General features: G+C 43.6%; 1 protein-coding gene across 15 annotated transcripts in view; it reads right to left on the bottom strand.

Moving 5' to 3' along the window:
- The window catches only part of FGFR2 (fibroblast growth factor receptor 2), a 102149-nt gene that overhangs the window by 47566 nt on the left and 36841 nt on the right, over nt 1–17742 (bottom strand). For all 15 annotated transcript variants that reach the window (XM_059900562.1, XM_059900563.1, XM_059900568.1 and 12 more), the window contains 2 exons: nt 15752–15921; nt 4661–4784 (listed from right to left, as the gene is read on the bottom strand). In XM_059900562.1, the coding sequence (XP_059756545.1) occupies nt 4661–4784; nt 15752–15921 (294 nt within the window). The remainder of the gene's footprint in view (nt 1–4660; nt 4785–15751; nt 15922–17742) is intronic.

Genomic DNA, 17742 nt, shown 5'->3' with positions numbered 1-17742 from the left:
ATCAAAAGGAGACAGAGTTCATAATTCAAAGCCAAAGAAAGGGTCTATATGAGTCAGAAGGAGCAACTGGTCTTCTGAATACTTCCATCTCTCTCTCTCTCACTTTTTGGGGTTTTTTGGCAACAAAGAGCTGCACATGGGGTTCACCTTTGAGTCTGGCCGCAGCCGCTGCTGACTCCACAGCAATCCTGACAGCAGTGTGTGGTGCGCGCAGCATGAACCTAGGATTCGAGAAGACCCAGCTCTGGAGTTCCTCCGAGACCTTGGCAAAAATCACCTACCCGCCCGGAACCTGGATGTCCCCAGTTGTAAAATGGGGTGAGAGGTGGAGGTGGAGGTAACGAGACCAACTTGATGAACTTGAAGCTCTCAAACTCTACAACCCTCTTCTGCGAGTTCAAGCAACTATCTCAGTCCTGGGAAAGCCCTGACGACAGCATTAACCAAAGATGGAAACCTCAGCACGACAAGTGACCGTCAGCCACTGGCCGGTTCTGTCGGTCCCAACACGGCATCCAGGTTGTTCAATAAAACTTCTGGTTGAGTCAATAAAGGCCATTTAAGATGTCTTCTAACCCTCAAAGGAGTTTCCAAGTTTGGAAAGGAGGAAAGTAGCATTTGTTTCTAGCCACCTAGGTACCAGTTGCGTGTTTTCACCTGTTTACCCAACCGATTTCTCATAACCACTATAGTGGGTTGAACTGTGGCCCCAGAAAAAATAAGTCCATGTCCTAACCCCTGGCACCTGTGAACGTGACCCTATTTGGAAATAAGGTCTTTGTGGTTAAGTTAAGGATCTCAAGATGAGGTCATCCTGGATTGAAGGTGGGCCCCAAATCCAATGACAGGTGTCCTTACGAGAGAAAGGCAGAGGGAGATTTGAGACAACACGGAGAGGAAGGCCACGGGAAGACAGAGCTGGAGACGTAGTGATAGGTCCACAAGCCAAGAACTGCTGACAGCCACCAGAAGCTGGGACAGAGGCATGAACGGATTCGCCCTCGGAATCTCCAAAAGGATCCAACCCTGCAGACAGCCTGACTTCAGACTTCTGGCTTCCAGAACTGACAAGAGAATAATTTCCTATTGTTTTAAGCCATCCAGCCTGTGATGATGTGTTACAGCAGCCCCTAGGAAACTGATACAGCCATCACAGAAACGAGGTAAGCATCATCTCTGAGAGAGGCTCAGAGGAGCTAAGTCACTTGTCCCAGTTCGCTTGGTCCCCAGTGTGTGTGGGCCGACAGACCCGCTATGCTCACAACACCAGGCTGCCTTTATCTAACATTAGTGAGTCTCAGCACCTTCCTTTTCAGACACGAGGAGAGCGAAACCAAAAGTTAAACGACCTCTGCCAGGCTGCTGCTTCTTGGTGGCAGGGCCCCAGGCAGCATCCTGTGCTTCAGCCTCGCTCACTGATGAACTACGGGTGAACACTTGCCACCTCCCAGAGCTCGCTATTTTAAGGAGAGCCCGTTTTATTATCACCACAATTACCGAGATGTGGAGCTTCACACTAATTTTCCCTTGCAAGTAAATGGCTGAAAAGTAATGGTGTCAATTTTAATGAGGATCAAGCAAGGCTCCTAAAAGGGCTCCCATAAACCAAAGCATTTCCCTCACACACAACAATGGCTTGCTATTTAATTCCAGAACACAAGAATGTCACTTAAATTACACAGCTTTTACATTAAAGTGCTTATGGGAATGCCTTTCCAAGGAAGAATTTCAATAAAAAGGTCTCACCCAGTTTGATGCGTCGTCATATCCAAACTACAAGCCTACGTATCATAGCAACAAAAATAAAACCTCGGAGAATGGGAACTAGGACAGGACTTCACTTTCTCTGGGAAAGAGTCTGTGATATTCTGTCAAACAGAGATGTAGCTGAGAGGCTGCTATCACGCAACCATGTATTAAACTTGGACCTACAAGCCACCAGAAATTCACTGTTCAAGCCTGAATCCCTTTTGTTTCCACTTGCCGAGATGTTCAGGATGACTGTCTGCCAGCCCTGTAAGTCTGCCTGAGACTCTTCAGCTGACTCAATTCTTATTTTATTACCACTTCTCAAAGCAATTACTAGGGTTTTGAGCAAAGATGAGAGTATTTCACACCTCCATCTTTCCTGAAAATGTCTTATACTCCACTGACTTTTGGCTTCTATTTATAAAGAAGGTTCAAGGCTTGGAAAATTATTGGGGTTGAGCTTTAATGGATATTCCCAACCAGCATTGTGTCATTATTGGCCCACGTTTAGCTGGGCGATCTCCCAAATTTGTGACATAATCAGGCCTTTCTCTGCATTACTCCATACACTACGCTCCCTCCACATTACACCACTGAATCATGCGCTCTTTTCAACAAGACTGATTGCCAGGGGATTAACATTAGACAGCACAATTCCATTATTCAGCAGCCCAATTCAAATCCAACCCTAAACTCTAAGAGAGATTTCAGGGCTTCACAGAGATGAGCTGCCAGAAAGCTGAAAGGGGAGGTGGGGTGAGGGGCTTTTGAACATTTTACACAACAACTCAACCTAAAACCTGCTATAAGCAAGAGCCCGCGGCTGAAGTGGCCGAGATATGACTCCTGATTCCTGGAATGGCCCCAACCAATCTTAATGAATGATTTGTAGATCTCTGCAAAGCCAGGATCCCCAAAGTCTGCTGTAGCACAATGATTTTATTCCCACAATAAATGACTTTTGTTCAAAATTAAGGATTTAGAACTTCTAGCCCCAAAACTTTCTTTCCTTTAATAGGAACACTTTCATGTCAAACTCAGGATATGCGAGGCCCAAAGTGAAATCCAAGTGGTGTGCTCCTCTTGGTTTTTTTTTTTTTTTTTAATTAATTAATTTTTGGGGGCCGCGCCATGCGGCACGTGGGATCGTAGTTCCCCGATCAGGGATTGAACCCATGCCCCCTGCATTGGAAGCGTGGAGTCTTAACTGCTGGACCGCCAGGGAAGTCCAAGTCGTGTGCTCCTTGATCAATAGACTTATGACACATCAATGCCAAAATAAATGTTAACCGTTTTCTTCTCACATTTGAGTGTTACTTCTCTTTGTGTTTGTTTGGTAAAATATCTGTACATAGTGATTCCCACTAAGAAACATTCCACAAATATCTCTGTGAGAAAAGGCGGCTCTTAAAACTCAGGCTTTTATGAATATCTATAGAATCTATATTATACAAAATCCTTTCAAATTTCACATTAAGGCTTCTGAATAACAAAACGTTGCTTTTTTCACTGAACACTTACAAATGGAGATAAAGACTGTATCATGCTTTCTAAGGAAGAGTTTCTTATGGATTTAATTTAACCTGATAGAAAATTAAAATGGTTTTCTATTTAATTTTCAGTTAACCTAAAACTTCAATTAACCACATCTATGTAATATGGTTAATCAAGCTTTTGCAAAGTTTCTTTAATGGCTCTTTGGGCAATTCAAATATCTATGGGGTCTCTCTCCTCAAAGAGTTTATATTTTATTGAAGGAGAAGAAATGCCCACATTTGAAATAATACTAAGGGCACATGCACAGGAAATGATGGCGGAAGGCCTTTGTTTATGGATGCACAGTGGGTGGGCATGAGTTTGTGGGGTTACAGAGGGTCACACTAAGGCAAAATGAATCAAGACGAGACTGAGGCTTTAGCAGGAGTCAGCAACCTGCATGTGGAGATGTGCAAACCGATTAGGTAACCCACAGCAAGGACTCAAGGACAGGTGGCCACATTGAGAGTCAGGGTAGATGGCAAAGACAAAAGGTGGCTTCTACAAAGAAAAGATCTCAGCCCACCATCCCGAAACGAGGTACCTCCTAGGTGTAAGTTTATCAATCCTCCAACAAGACAGAGAAACAGCCTTTCTTCATCAGTTACAACAAAACCCATCATAATAGACCAGACTTAGGAAGAAATTTGAGTTTCCAGGACAACAAGCTATGTTGTCTTAAGATATTTCATTAAAATAGCTTATTTAAGCACTTTGATTAAAAAAAGTACTCATAAGCCCATTAAAACAGTTCCCTTGGGCTTCCCTGGTGGCGCAGTGGTTGGGAGTCTGCCTGTCGGTGCGGGGCACACGGGTTCGAGCCCTGGTCTGGGAGGATCCCACATGCCGCGGAGCGGCTAGGCCCGTGAGCCACAATTACTGAGCCTGCGCGTCTGGAGCCTGTGCTCCGCAACAAGAGAGGCCGCGATAACGAGAGGCTCGCGCACCGCGATGAAGAGTCATTATAATACCTTTTCCTTTACTCTTCAGCCAGCATTATATAGTTGCCCTTCTTTCAGAAACAACGTTCTCCCACAGCCTAACTGTACCTTTCCCTGCACACGCTAACATTTTGCAGAGAAATCTCAGCTTCCAGAACATCAGCACATCTCACACCATATCCACATTACACAAGATGAGGCTTGGGAGCCAAGGGGATCACGCAAAACACATAAAACTCAGCCAGTCAGGAAAACAGAACATTGTCAAATGACAGAAGAGTCCTTCCCAAATGATAGCGTGTATTTAGAAAGAATGAAAACAAACCAAGTCTTCTGAAAGCACGGGGAGAAACAAGACTCACTTTCACAATTTCAAATGAGTCAAGCTGCAGCAGGCTGGCACGTGGCTGCCACTGGGGGAGGAGCAAACTCACCAACAACATCGAGGTGGTACGTGTGATTGATGGACCCGTAATCGTTCTCCACCACGCAGGTATAATTTCCTTTGTCGGATGGGACCACGCTTTCCATGATAAGGCTCCAATGCTGGTTTCGTACCTGCAAAGATGAGAGTAAAGGTGGTTATTGAACAGTCTTAGTACAGAACACCAGGCGCTTTGCTTTCTTGATTTAAAAAGAAGTTGAGGGAGACAAGGAAGGTAGAGAAGAATCACCTGAATTCTAAATTTTCCTCATAATAAATACTCAGACTGGTGACAAAGGAAAACAATAATTATCATCATGGTGAACATCTGGCAAGCTGACATCGTCATGTTAAGATACAAAAGAGTGTATGCAGTAGGTCTGTCACTGTCATGGGTTTGAGGGGTCCTCCAGGAGCTGCCAAGTGGCCGGGGAACCTAATACTAACCCACGGTATCAGTGCCCCAGGGCAGGCGAGCCTCAGACTGCTCAACCACTGGGAGCCCTCAACCCCTACGGCACCAAGGAACTACGCAGAGCTAACGCCAGTGAGCACGTACTGTGAACCAGGCACTTTCCTGAGCGCTCCTTTCCACCTCAGCTAATATAACCTTAACTCTCCCAAGGAGCCCACAAGGTAGGTGCTGTTATTGTTCCTGGAAGCTTCTGGTTTGAAGTCCTCTTAGATCCTTCCCCACAGCGCTTAGATGCTGTCAGGACATCTCAAGAAGTTTCAGCTGGAAACATAGGTCTGCCCCTCCCATCTCTGGCTGAATAGATGCTACATGTTCCTGAGATACACTCGGAATTTCAAACATGGGAGCAATGAATCCTCAGGAAACTTAAGTTGTGTATCCATCTGTTTACAAACTCCTTGAGACTTTTCAAAGGTAAGCAGCACGTGAGAAAATAAGTTATTGTGATTCTTACCCTAGTTCTGTCAACATGCAAACAGACTAGATTCTAAGGTTTCCACCTTGCTTTCAAAGTATTTCAATAGACTCAGGCTTTCAAGCAAGCATGATTTTTCCTTATCAAGGCCAAAATGCAGATTTCATCTTTCAGGTTCATGGCTTTAATATTTCTCTCCAAATCCGTATCACTCTTTAAAGGCATTTTGGACAAGGCATTCTGGAGAAATGGAAAGAAAAAATAAAAAGCCAGGACCTACTCATCTTATTTCAGGAATTCCAACTGACCTTCTGAATGATTCCCTGAGCACTGCAAGTGTTTTCTGCCTTAATCACATAAAAAACTGATAATGCCAGCAGAGCCTGTGCAAGCACATGAGTGATTCAAGGAACTAAATTAGAGAATAAAGAAGATGGTCTCGTGAACGCTCCATTATAAAAAGGGGAGGGCAGAGCAGCTGTCCACTTTGAAAAGCAGAGCCAACAGAGGTAACAGGTTAGAAGAACACGCTATAGTACAACTCTTTTCATGTCAGCCGTTCAGTTCAGCACAAGCCATCACTGCAGAGTGCAGTTACGGACGCTGAGTCCAAAAACAAGATTGCTGGTCATCACTAACAGTCTTAGGAAGCATCATGGGGGTGAAGGCTGGATTCTTCTTCTTAACAGACTATAAGCCCCGAATTAAGACTGAGTCCCGAGCAGTCACTTTGCTTCAGCTGCTGCCTGAAAACGACTCCCCCTGTAAACCATGGAGGTTGTTTCAGTCTAAGGTCCTAGAGCTGGTGATGGGGTGTTCGTCTCACTGTCCCAGGTGAAATGTCTGCCAGTAAATGAACTTGAAGTCATCAGACGTACAATGGAGAGAGTCTATTCTCTACATTGGAGAAGACTCACTTTCTGCTCTTGGCTGGGCCACAGACTTTTAGGAGAACCAAAACAAGAGGCTGGGTCTCCTCTTGGGATAAGCATCTTCTTTGCAGAATGTATAAAAGGGATGTTCAGAAAGAGGAGAAAATGTGCATGCTAAAACCTCCAGTTTAAGAATTCTCTAATGAAATCCTGCCCCCCTGGGGGCCACCCTGGAGCTGTAGGCTCAGAGCATGGAAAAGGCAGGTGCTAGCTCCTTGATTTAACTCGAGGCAGATGAACCCACAATGAGACCCTCCCTCTCCACAAGCGCTCAGGACTATCAGGAATGGGACCCTCTTGGCCTCTGAGGAACCAGTCACGTGGAGGGTAACTCGGGCCCTGATGTCACCAAGCCACGTAATCCAGCATTTAGCCCTGCTGTAAATATTCAGTTCTTTGAGCCCCTGCTCAAATGTCATGCCCATAAGCCCTTAATCATGGCTAGTGCCTGTCTCTGGACCCCATCCAAACTGTCAGTGTCTTTCTTGGGCCTGGATCCAGATTTGGCACAGAGTGGATTCCAAATGGAGCTGAACCTGAACTGTGAAGGCAGGGCACGGTCTGCCTCTGCCCAAGACATTAAATCTTGGCATATACAGCCCCGCATGCCACTGTCTTTTTTTAACCCTAGGGCATATGGTCAGCTCCAGTCTTTCGTCGGGGCTATGGCATTCCACGTAAGATCTACAGGGTCATGTGCTCCCTGGATATTTACTTCCTAGAGATGCACGACAATAATGTTAATAAGTTAACATTTATAAAATGCTTTCACAATGAGAGACACATTTACCAAACAGGGTGTTTCTACCCTTCCAGAGACCTTGGTACTCAATCAATATTGCCCCATACAGTGCTGTTAATATTTATTTTCTTATACCGTGGCTCCAGTATTTGATTCCTTGACATACCACCAATCCCAAATTTTATGAGCTGTGGCATTTTCCAATGGATGCCCTTGGAAGTCTCCAACAGGGAGACTATTTGACACTTTTGTAGGGGACATCCTACCATTAATTACTGGTTGCTTAATGACAAGCTAAGAGACTACAAACAGTAACTCTACAAAGATGGGGAACAGAGGCACAAAGATTTCTGTGCTTTTTTAAACACACCATTTCCATACCAAGATTCCGGGTAAACCTAAAGAAACTACAAAAATGTAAGATGTCATCTTCAACACGTTTTTCTCAATTCCTCAGCTTTTTAATGCTCCATTGTTTCTGCCACTTAGGTCAAATGAACATAAACCATCTTTGGTTGCACAGAAGAGGGAATGTAAATACACAATAAACATATGAAAAGATGCTTAACCTCATTAAGGAGCAGGGAAATGCAAATTAAAACAATGATGAGACACTGTTATTCACCAGTTGATTAACAAAAATTAGAAAGATCAATGTCATTGAGTACTTGGTGAGGGTGGAGGGAAATAGAAACTCAAATTGATAACATAAGTTGAGAAAAATCTTTCTGTAAAATAATTTGCTCGTACCCATTAAAATTAGCAACACACATTTTTTTTTTTTTTGGACCCAGTTAATTCCACTTCTAGAAATCTTGCCTACACAGAGAAGAGCAGGATTACTTCAAAGCACATAATAAAATTGTTGCTTCAAGCACAGTTTGTAACAGAAAAAAACTGGAATCCACCAACAGGAGACTCATTCATAATGAACAGTTTATTCCAAAAGAATAGCATACAGTCATTAAAAAGAATGAGGTATTCTTATGTTCAGTCCTGGTAAAATATCATTAATAGTTACTGATGAATGAAAACAAGTAGCTTGAATGCAAATATGTATATTCATGATTCCACTTTGTAAAAAATACACACACACACACAAGACACACACATGACACACACACAACCTTCTAGTTGCATATAGGCCTGAATCTGTAAGCATGACTTGTATACAAGGTAAAATCAGAAAGAAAATGTACTAAATTGTTAGTGATATACTTTATATAATTAAGTAGTAGGATTAAAAATGTTTACTCTTTTCTCATTTTCACTTTTCAAATTTAAACATAAATCTCACACACACACAACAAAAAAAGTGAAATAAACCCTAGGGTAGTAGTTGTTTTGTGGCAGAACCACTGCGTGTGTAACTCTCCGGCAGACAGACCACGAAAGCCAGGGAGAAGAGAAATCCTGCGTTAACCAACACATGCACAATCCCTTCTTTTCATTCCTCCCTGTGGCTAAATCTTTGTGGAATTCATCAGTATTTTTCATCTGCCAAGGAACAAAATGAGAGAGCATGGGGTTTCAAAACTATGTTCACTAAAGACTTCTAAAAATAACATTTCAATACTGAAACCAAACAGACTGAAGCTAATGGCCTAAACTCTCTTCTTACTTGTAATCCAAAAACTGGATCCACAAACATTCTACACCCTGTCATTGCAAAGACAAAAGGTGGCCCAGACAGGTTTTCTCGGAATTCCTCAGTTACCTAAAGCCTCCACGTTGCACGTAAAAGCCCTAGCCTTCAGCTGACAACTGGGAATGTCGATTGAGTTGGTAGGACACCAAAACACCTAGGTGAAAGGTCAAAGGTCAAAGACCCAGCTGTCACCTGGATGTTTGCTTTCCACATTGCAAAAAACTCTGAACATTTCCAAACACCCAGGTGTTCGATAACAAGCAGAATAAACAGCCAGAAGCTGGATGGAAAGTTTTGCTCTGTGCCAAGTCGAGGAATGATGTGTCCACATGATGGTAAATACCCCCAAGACTTCCTTCTACCAGTATCAGGGCTCAAATTATGGAGAAGGACAGCACTCCCTTTTAACCCTGGCCTTCATAAGGTGCCCCATGAACTACAATTCAACATAGACCAGGTGTCATGAGGATGCATAAAATCTTACTAGCCCATGCCAGATCCCCATTTTCAGCTGGTTCCTGGGGGACTCCAAACCATCCCTCTGGGATGTGTACATACAAACTGAGCTTACATGTGCCAAGGGCTGTGGTACATGCTGCTTCCTATCACCACGCAGACCTGGAGACAAACACCTGTTTAATGCTTAAACGCCAAGAAGTTTGCTTTTTGGGCTGAGAACAGGGCTGGGTGAGCTCTGATCTTTGAAGGCCAGTGGCAGAAACTCTTCCCTCTACTCAGTAAACAATGGATCTCTCCAGAGGAGGTGGGAAGTGAATTATAAAATGCAAGGCTGTTCTCTTCTATGCCTGTTCCCTGACGGTGCCCAGAAAGGTGCTCTGGGGACAGACTGCCAAAAGGGCATCCACTGCCTTTTGAACTTAACTCTTTAAAAATGTCATGGCCTTCTTTAAAAAGCTAAACACAGGATCACCATATGATCCAGCAATTCCATTCCTAGGTATACACCCAAAGGAACTGAAAGCAAGGACTCAAACAGATACTAGTACACCAATGTTCATAGCTGCATCATCCACAGGAGCCAAAAGGTGGAAACAACCCAAGTGCCCATCAACAGATGAATGGATAAACAAAGTGTGATCTAGCCATATAATGGAATATTATTCAGCCATTCTTTTAAAACAAGGAAGTTCTGATACATGCTACGACACGGATGAACCTTGAACATATTAAGTGAAGTAGCCAGATACAAAAGGACAAATTTCCTATGATTCCACTTATATGAGATACCTAGACAGGCAAATGCAGAGATAGAAAGTAGATTACAAGTTACCAGGGCCTGGGGAAAGGAGGAACAGGGAATTAATGTTTAATGGATACAGAGTTTCTATTTTGGATGATGAAAAAGTTTTAGAAATCAATGACAAGTTTTATGTTATACTTTTACCACACACCAGAAAAAAAATCTCATACAGGTCATGGAAGCTAGAAGAACAGCATGATACCCCTCCCCCCAACTTTACTCTCAACAGTATACCTTGCGTCAACTGATAATTATATGCTCTTGGGAAGCCATTACTATCTACGTGTCTTTCACTTATCATAACAGTGTTCTGGGTTTTTTTTTTTAACAAAACATGGAACCATATTTGAAAGAAAGCAGTTTAATAAGAGCATGAACTTTGGAGCAAAAATTGCCTGGGTCCAAATAACAGCTCCACCACCTAGGAGCCCCATCTGTAAAAGGGACAAAAGAACAGTGCCCACCTCTCTGGGCTGTGCAGGGCACAGGGTGCCATGTATACAGGAGGCACCTGGAACAGTCAGCACACAGGTGAGCAGACAACACACGCCAGCAGATGCCAACGCACACCTGCTTCTCATCACAGTCTGCTTGATCTGACATTAAAGCGGAAGTGTCTTGGTTGAAAAAAAGCTCAACCAATAGAAATATATTAAAAAGCACATTAGTAGTGATTTTTCCAAATAAACATACTTTGGGGTTAAGCATTACACTTAATAACCTAGAAAATGTAAATCTAACCTAACCATCAAAACAACCAGTTCAGCTGTGATAAGAAAATAATTTTTTTTCAGTTGTCTTTTCTTGGACCTGAAATGTACTTGGAAACTAATCGTCCATACTCTACAATGCTTCCTTTCCTCTGCCAGGCGGCTCCGTGGGAATTCTAACCTCTTGGACGCCGCGGGCTCTTGTGCCAATTCTATGGCCATGTTGAGGGAGAGCTTTATCCCATGATCTCTCTTGGGTCTTATGCCGTTAGTACGTGGCTTGAAAGACGGTTTTTAAGAATGTTCTTCTCCTCTATGCCTAAATCATTACCTAGGAATGAGCTAGTAATTGAGGTGGTCTATTAATTCTCTCAGTCATCTTCTTGCTTTTCTACATTTAATTGTAATCACTGCTCAGAGCCCTACTAAATATCTAGCCTTAAAGGCAACCTCCTTATAAAAAAAAAAAATCTGTGCTGTTGTTTAAGATGAAAAATGGCTGATGCTGCATTATGGTTATGCTACTAAATCACAGGTTTTAGCGCTGGAAAGGATCGTTAGAGATTTCCTATCCCATCTTCTCATCTTAAGGATAGGTGATGTGAAGCCCAGAGAGCTTAGCCAACTTTTTAACTGATGTTAAAAAGCCCAGGCATCAGCACAATTAGGGAGATATGGTTTTGCTTCAAGTCATGCTTTGTCATTATATAACATCCAACCAGCCTTTGCCCACATACTAAGAAAAACAGTAATTTGACTCTTAATAACCTAAGAATGGCTCAGCATGAGTTCTTTGATAAATAAGACTGAAACACAGAATACCAAAGAGCTCTATGGGCCATTTTAATTAAAATGAGCTTTCTGTCCTGTTTCATAATTCTCTTTGACTTTGTTTTGGTTTTTTGTGTTCCTTCTCCCTTCAATGGCCACATATGAATAATACAGTAGACAGGGCCAAAGTGCCCAGCCCATAAACAGGTAGAAAGAGCTAGACAGACAGCTGGGCCACCAGGGCACAGCCATGGTTTATGGAATGAGATTTATGAAAGAGAAAAAAAAAAAAATCACAGAAACGCACACCAAAAAATCACAATTTTGTTTGTGGAAAATTTCAGGTCTTGCTTTCTGGAAAAATACATCTTGGAAAACTTGACACTTTGCTTCTTCATTAAATAAAAGAGCAAAGGGACGGGAATGAGAGGAGGGGTCATTTGAACATCAGTCGGGCCCTCCACGTGAACTATTAGGTCTCGGCTTTGGGGGGAAGTGCCGAGGAATGGAAACTACAAACTGTACAATACGGATCCCTCAGGTCAAATGTTCAGAGACACAGTTCTTTACAAGCGTATGTAGGTAACAAAGAAAACATCAGAGGGAAAAGCCCCCATTATGACCATGCTCCCCACTCTGCCCCGGAGCCCAGCCCAGCGGGGGTGGCCCTCAGGTGGAAGTCCACCTCTGTGACCTTTAGTGACTTCATGGCCTAGGAACCCGGGGTCCTGGGGTGGGTCTAACACGTCATTAGCAAGACTTAGGCTTTAGGTAACTATATTTTCCCAGGAGAGAAGAGATCTCTGTCTTTTCCTTTCAAGTCCCAGAAGCCCGTTGGGCTCAATGGAATTTCTAAGGGTGTCCCGTATTCCCAAAACGAGTGACCAATGCCACAACTGTTGTGAACCCAGGTTGACTACCCTTGCAGCGATGCGGCAAGCCCCCAGGCCAGTCAGGCCCACCGTCCCAGCCTCTTTCTCCAGAGAGAAAGGCCAGCTGGGCAAGAGATGCACCCTCATCCCTGCCGGCCGGCCCTCCCCACCCCCGCTCCAAAGGTGTAATACTCTCCCTTTTGTTTGCCCTTTTCGTTGAAAAGCAAAACAGAGTTTAGATTTTTCTCCCCACACACTCGAATTCCATTCCTCTTTCACTCCAGAAATGACTCCAACATCAAACAACAAAAATACTTTGGTCATCTGTGCCTCCTCGGGAAGGGGCTAAAGGTTCCTAGTTTCGCTTTTAGGACATAGCTGCTCTTCATTTAGTGGAATGTTGTCATCAATAATCAAAACCGAACTGCACCTGTTAAAAATCAAGCAGCGTTTCCTCATTCGGCACCCTTAGTCTTCCAGCGTATTTGTAATCACTAATTCAGATTTGCAAAAAGCTCCTTACCCATAATAATGATGTTGGTCCTATTTATTTTGAGACCAGGAGTTTCTGGAGGCTCACTGACCCTTTGCACTCATTTCCCAGACTGTCTTAAGGAAGGAAATGAGTTAACCACCAAGATTTTGACCACCCTTCTTATACTTAAGTTGTATTTAAATAAATCATTGGAACTGCATCAGTTATGATTTCAGAGAACGTTTGGTGCTTAGAACAATCCCAGGGGCCCCGATTTTAGTGGTTTAACTCTTCCTTTACAACCAGCATCACCTAATGAAATCTCTGTCTATTCATTCTTTAAAAAAAAAAAAGCCAACCACCCATCTCATTGTACCAGTCTAAGGACTGAACAAAGAGACAAATCGTTCTCCTGCTACTGCTTCCCCCAGTGAGCAGGAGTCGCAGAAGACAACCCAAGTATTTCTACTCCACAGCTTCAAAGGCATCCACCTTCCAGCAGATGTGTTTCACATCTGTTTCACACATAAACTGCCCACACGTGCGCTTAGAAATTTACTCGTAGGCTTTCCCAATTATCCTCTGGGTTTTGGCTTCTAGAAAGTAATTTTTCAATGTTAAAACAAAAGTCAAAAATTCTTACAGATGAAAATACTAACCCTTTCAAGATGAGTAACTGTGTAGGGTGTTTCGGGAAAGGGCTCCAGGGCACTTTGTGTGGAGGGAAGCCCCATTTGAGCGCAGCAGGGATGGGACAGGGACTCACCTGCCATCTAAAGTGATGTTGCTGTGTTAACACAGGTAAGCGGTACATCAAGGAAAGTCCTCCTGGGTATCACACTGCTGCCACCAAGAAATCCTCTCCCACATGGTTCTTAAGGACCTGGGGCCTGAGTTGATGCATATTCTGTTTCATCCACTGTGCAGGTTTCTCCGATGCTCCAGTGATCCCCATGTCTCCTGATGTTTGTGCCCCCAATAATCACCTCCCTTGGTGACTTACTTAATGGGAGAAAACAGCAAAAGTGGTGGGAAGGCACTTCTGGGATTAGGTTACAAAGGCTGTGACATCTGTCCTCCTCATACTCTCCTCTGTCTTGTCTGTTCCCCCTCAGGAAGCCAGTTGCCATGCTGTCAGCTGCCCTATGGAGAGGCCCATGTGGCAAAAGGGTGGCCTCCAGCCAACGGCCAGTGAGGAACTGAGGCCCCCAGTCCAACAGCCTGCAAGGAAGTGAATCCTGACAACAACCACATGAGTGAGTCTGGAAGCAGGTTCTTCCCCACTGACCCTTCAGATGAGACCCCAGCCTTAACTGAAACCATGATTACCATCCTGTGAGAGGCCCTGAGACAGAAGGCCACCTCAGCCACACCTGGATTCCTGACCCATGGAAACTGTGAGAGAATAAATGCTGTTATTAGAGCTACCAGGTCTTGGGGTAATTTGTTACAAGGCAATGGGTAACTGATACACCCATTCATGTTCCAAATGCACCAAAGAATTTCACAGTAAGGTTCCTTAAGTCGTCCTCATACACTAAATCCGTAAAGTTCTCCCCTTCCACACTAAATGATCTGGAGGTTCCATATCACTCTTCTGAGACAGCCTTCCTTCAAACTCAGCCTAGAATCCTTTCCTGATCTCCTTTTTACCTTAGTCTCCCAAGGAGCCAACATCACCTCTCTCTGCACATCCACAGCACAACATACTCTTCTAACTTCACCCATATCAGTGTCTTGATGGCCAGCTCTTTTGTCTGCCTTCCTGCTGGACGAGGAGCCCCGATAAGCTAGGGCCGTGCTTTGCCCAGAGCCTAGGACGGTGCCTGCTATGAGGGCACTCGATCGACATTTGCTCAATGGATGAACAAATGCCTCAAGAGGCATCTTCAGGGAAACGGCTGTCAATTTCAATCTCCCCAGTGAGTGATGAGACTATATTTCACCACATTCTGTAATGGGCTCTTCAGAATCCTTGAGGATGGAGGACAGGGAGATTGCCTCTGTCATCTTGGAAGTGTTCTCTCTTTTTTTTTTTTTTAATTTTATTTATTTATTTTTTTGGCTGCATTGGGTCTTCATTGCTGTGCACGGACTCTCTCGAGTTGCGGCGAGCAGGGGCTACTCTTTGTCGTGGTGCACATGCTTCTCACTGCAGTGGCTTCTCTCATTGCGGAGCACGGGCTCTAGGTGCACAGGCTTCAGTAGTTGTGGCACGCAGGCTCGGTAGTTGTGGCTCGTGGGCTCTAGAGCGCAGGCTCAGTAGTTGTGGCACACGGGCTTAGTTGCTCCGCGGCATGTGGGATCTTCCCGGACCAGGGTTCGAACCAGTGTCCCCTGCATTGGCAGGCAGATTCTTAACCACTGCGCCACCAGGGAAGTCCCAGGAAGTGTTCTCTCTTAATAAGTAGTATTTCATACCCCAGTCTCTCATCCAAGTCCATCCACTATTCATACAATCCTGCTCAGATAGGGCAACTGTACTTACACTTCTCAAATTCTGCTCCAGTTTTAGTTTTACAGACCATAAAACATATAGAAAACAGACTCTCAACTTTCAACCCTTCTATTACTAAACTCTCTTCATATAAAGAACAACACAAATGGGGACTGTACTTTAAAATTGCATGCAAGTCCAGGGTAATTTTTTAAAAATATCAAACATGGAAACAATCAATTATGATGATTACTGATTTTTTTAAAAAGAATATTCCTTCTAGTTCCTGCTAACTTTTGACTACTTAAAAAAATAAAGAAATAAAAATTTAAGAAATAGAATATTTTGAAAGCTTCATTCTACCTTATAGCCGCCAATGCGATGTTCCTGCTTAAATTCCTTCCCATTTTTCAGCCACCTCATCGTTGGTGCTGGATTCCCCCCAGCTGGACAGCGGAACTTGACAGTGTTGGCTGCTGGGACGGCGTGCAGCCGTTTTTCCATCTTTTCTGTGTTGGTCCAATACGGTGCTCCTGTTTTGGAAAATGACATTATAATGTACATAGATGGATAGCTTCATCTCCATCATTAAGCTCCTAACAGGTAAGATCATTTTCTTTTGTATGTGAACGATCCGACGCTTTCAAAATCTTTGGGTAATATTTACATTAGGGAAACATTTTCTGAAGTCTGATCCAGCTGGCCTCCCAGAAGGTCCCTGGAGGTGGGCTGCTTGATAGTTTATAGTTTATGTCTATTAACAGGGAACCTTCTCTCCCTGTTCTTAGTGCCAGAATATAAATTTATGAATCATGTTTTAAAATGCTACTTTAGACACACAGTGACAACACACACCGTAACAACAGCTGAGTCCCCCTCAAATATATCATTTTAGATCACCACACCTATGAAAGGATCACATATACACATAAACAAGTTGTGCCCAAAAGCCACATCAATTTATCCATTGGTGCTTCAAAGGGTAATCAATAGTATAACTTATCTCAGTAGGGTAAAATAATTCAGGGAGGCATCATTAATTTCCCAGCACTTTATATGACAAGTCAACAAGCCATGTTACAAAATATGTTTTAATTTTTAAAATGAAAAAAAAAAAACAAAGGTTTCCTTCCTCTCCAATGGTGGTTGTGAATGCCATAATTCTACCAGCATGTCTAAGCAGGTAACTTAATAGGAAGCTGCCAATTAAACATTAAAGTTGTGCCCTCTAAGTAGCCCTCAAAGACAGGGACACTAGTGATTTTTTAAACTCAAAGGAGGAGACACCTTTTTCAATTACCACAGGAAGGACATTTTTTCTAAATTAAAGTCACAGCATCAATTGGGAATACTGCCATAAATTCTTCAAGCCTGCTAATAATGGCTCATGACCACTATTGACTGGGTGCTTCGTATTTGCAGACAAAGCCCCAAAAGCTCTCACGTGCTTACTGTATTAATCCTGACACAATTCAATTATAATCCCTGTTTAGGGATGGGGAAACTGAGTCACAGAGAAGTAATCTGCCCACAGCCACAAAACTAGGAAGAAGAGCAAACAGGATTTGAACCAAGGCAGTTTGATTCCAGAGCCCACTGTCTGTCTCCCCTACCTACTCTCCAAAGCATTGGAATCCATACCTTTAACCTCTTTGATGTGCAGGACTGGCGTCCAGAACAGACAGCCTCGGCTGAAGGCACACTGCCTCCGTTATTACTGCCCAGGATTTCCAATGAAATCTTATACAGCAATTTAACTTTTCACATGCGTGATTCTGTCTTAGCAAACAGGTAACCAAAATCCCTGTATCCCCCACTAAAGCGTCCATCAGCAGGGCCCTGAACATCCTAGAACATTCTAGAACACTAAAATTCTTGAAGACTGATCCATAAGTGTTTATTTCTAACAAGGGTTAGACTGAGCAACAGCACACACCCTCCACAAAGCAGACGCAAAAATGGGCGTAGGAAGGGGCTTTGTCTACGATGCAGATTTAGAAGTTTCCTCCTCTGTTCTGTGGATGACACAGATCATTCCTGGAGAGGTAACAATGCCCTTCACTTAACAGCCAGGCTGTCATGGTGGAATCAGAAAGTGGAAAAACTGCATCCAAAACACCTACCCTTCTTTGACTCACCCTTGCTCTTGAAACCTGCTATAAAGGTGAAACAGGGATTTCTTAACAGGGACATGTTGTATCTTCTTTATCCTTCTGCTTATCTAAGTGTCAAGGTGGTGGGGGTATAGGTGGTATCGACATGATGCCAAGGCAGAGCAAAGTGAGGCAAAACTTGTCGGTCATGTGCACCAGAAACAGAAAGCCCAGGGGGAGGGCGGGAGGGGAGCCGGGGGA

This window comes from Balaenoptera ricei, chromosome 16, assembly GCF_028023285.1.
Source record: "Balaenoptera ricei isolate mBalRic1 chromosome 16, mBalRic1.hap2, whole genome shotgun sequence".
NCBI lineage: Eukaryota > Metazoa > Chordata > Mammalia > Artiodactyla > Balaenopteridae > Balaenoptera > Balaenoptera ricei.
Note: the sequence above shows the minus strand (reverse complement) of the source record. Positions and strands in the feature narration are given on the sequence as shown.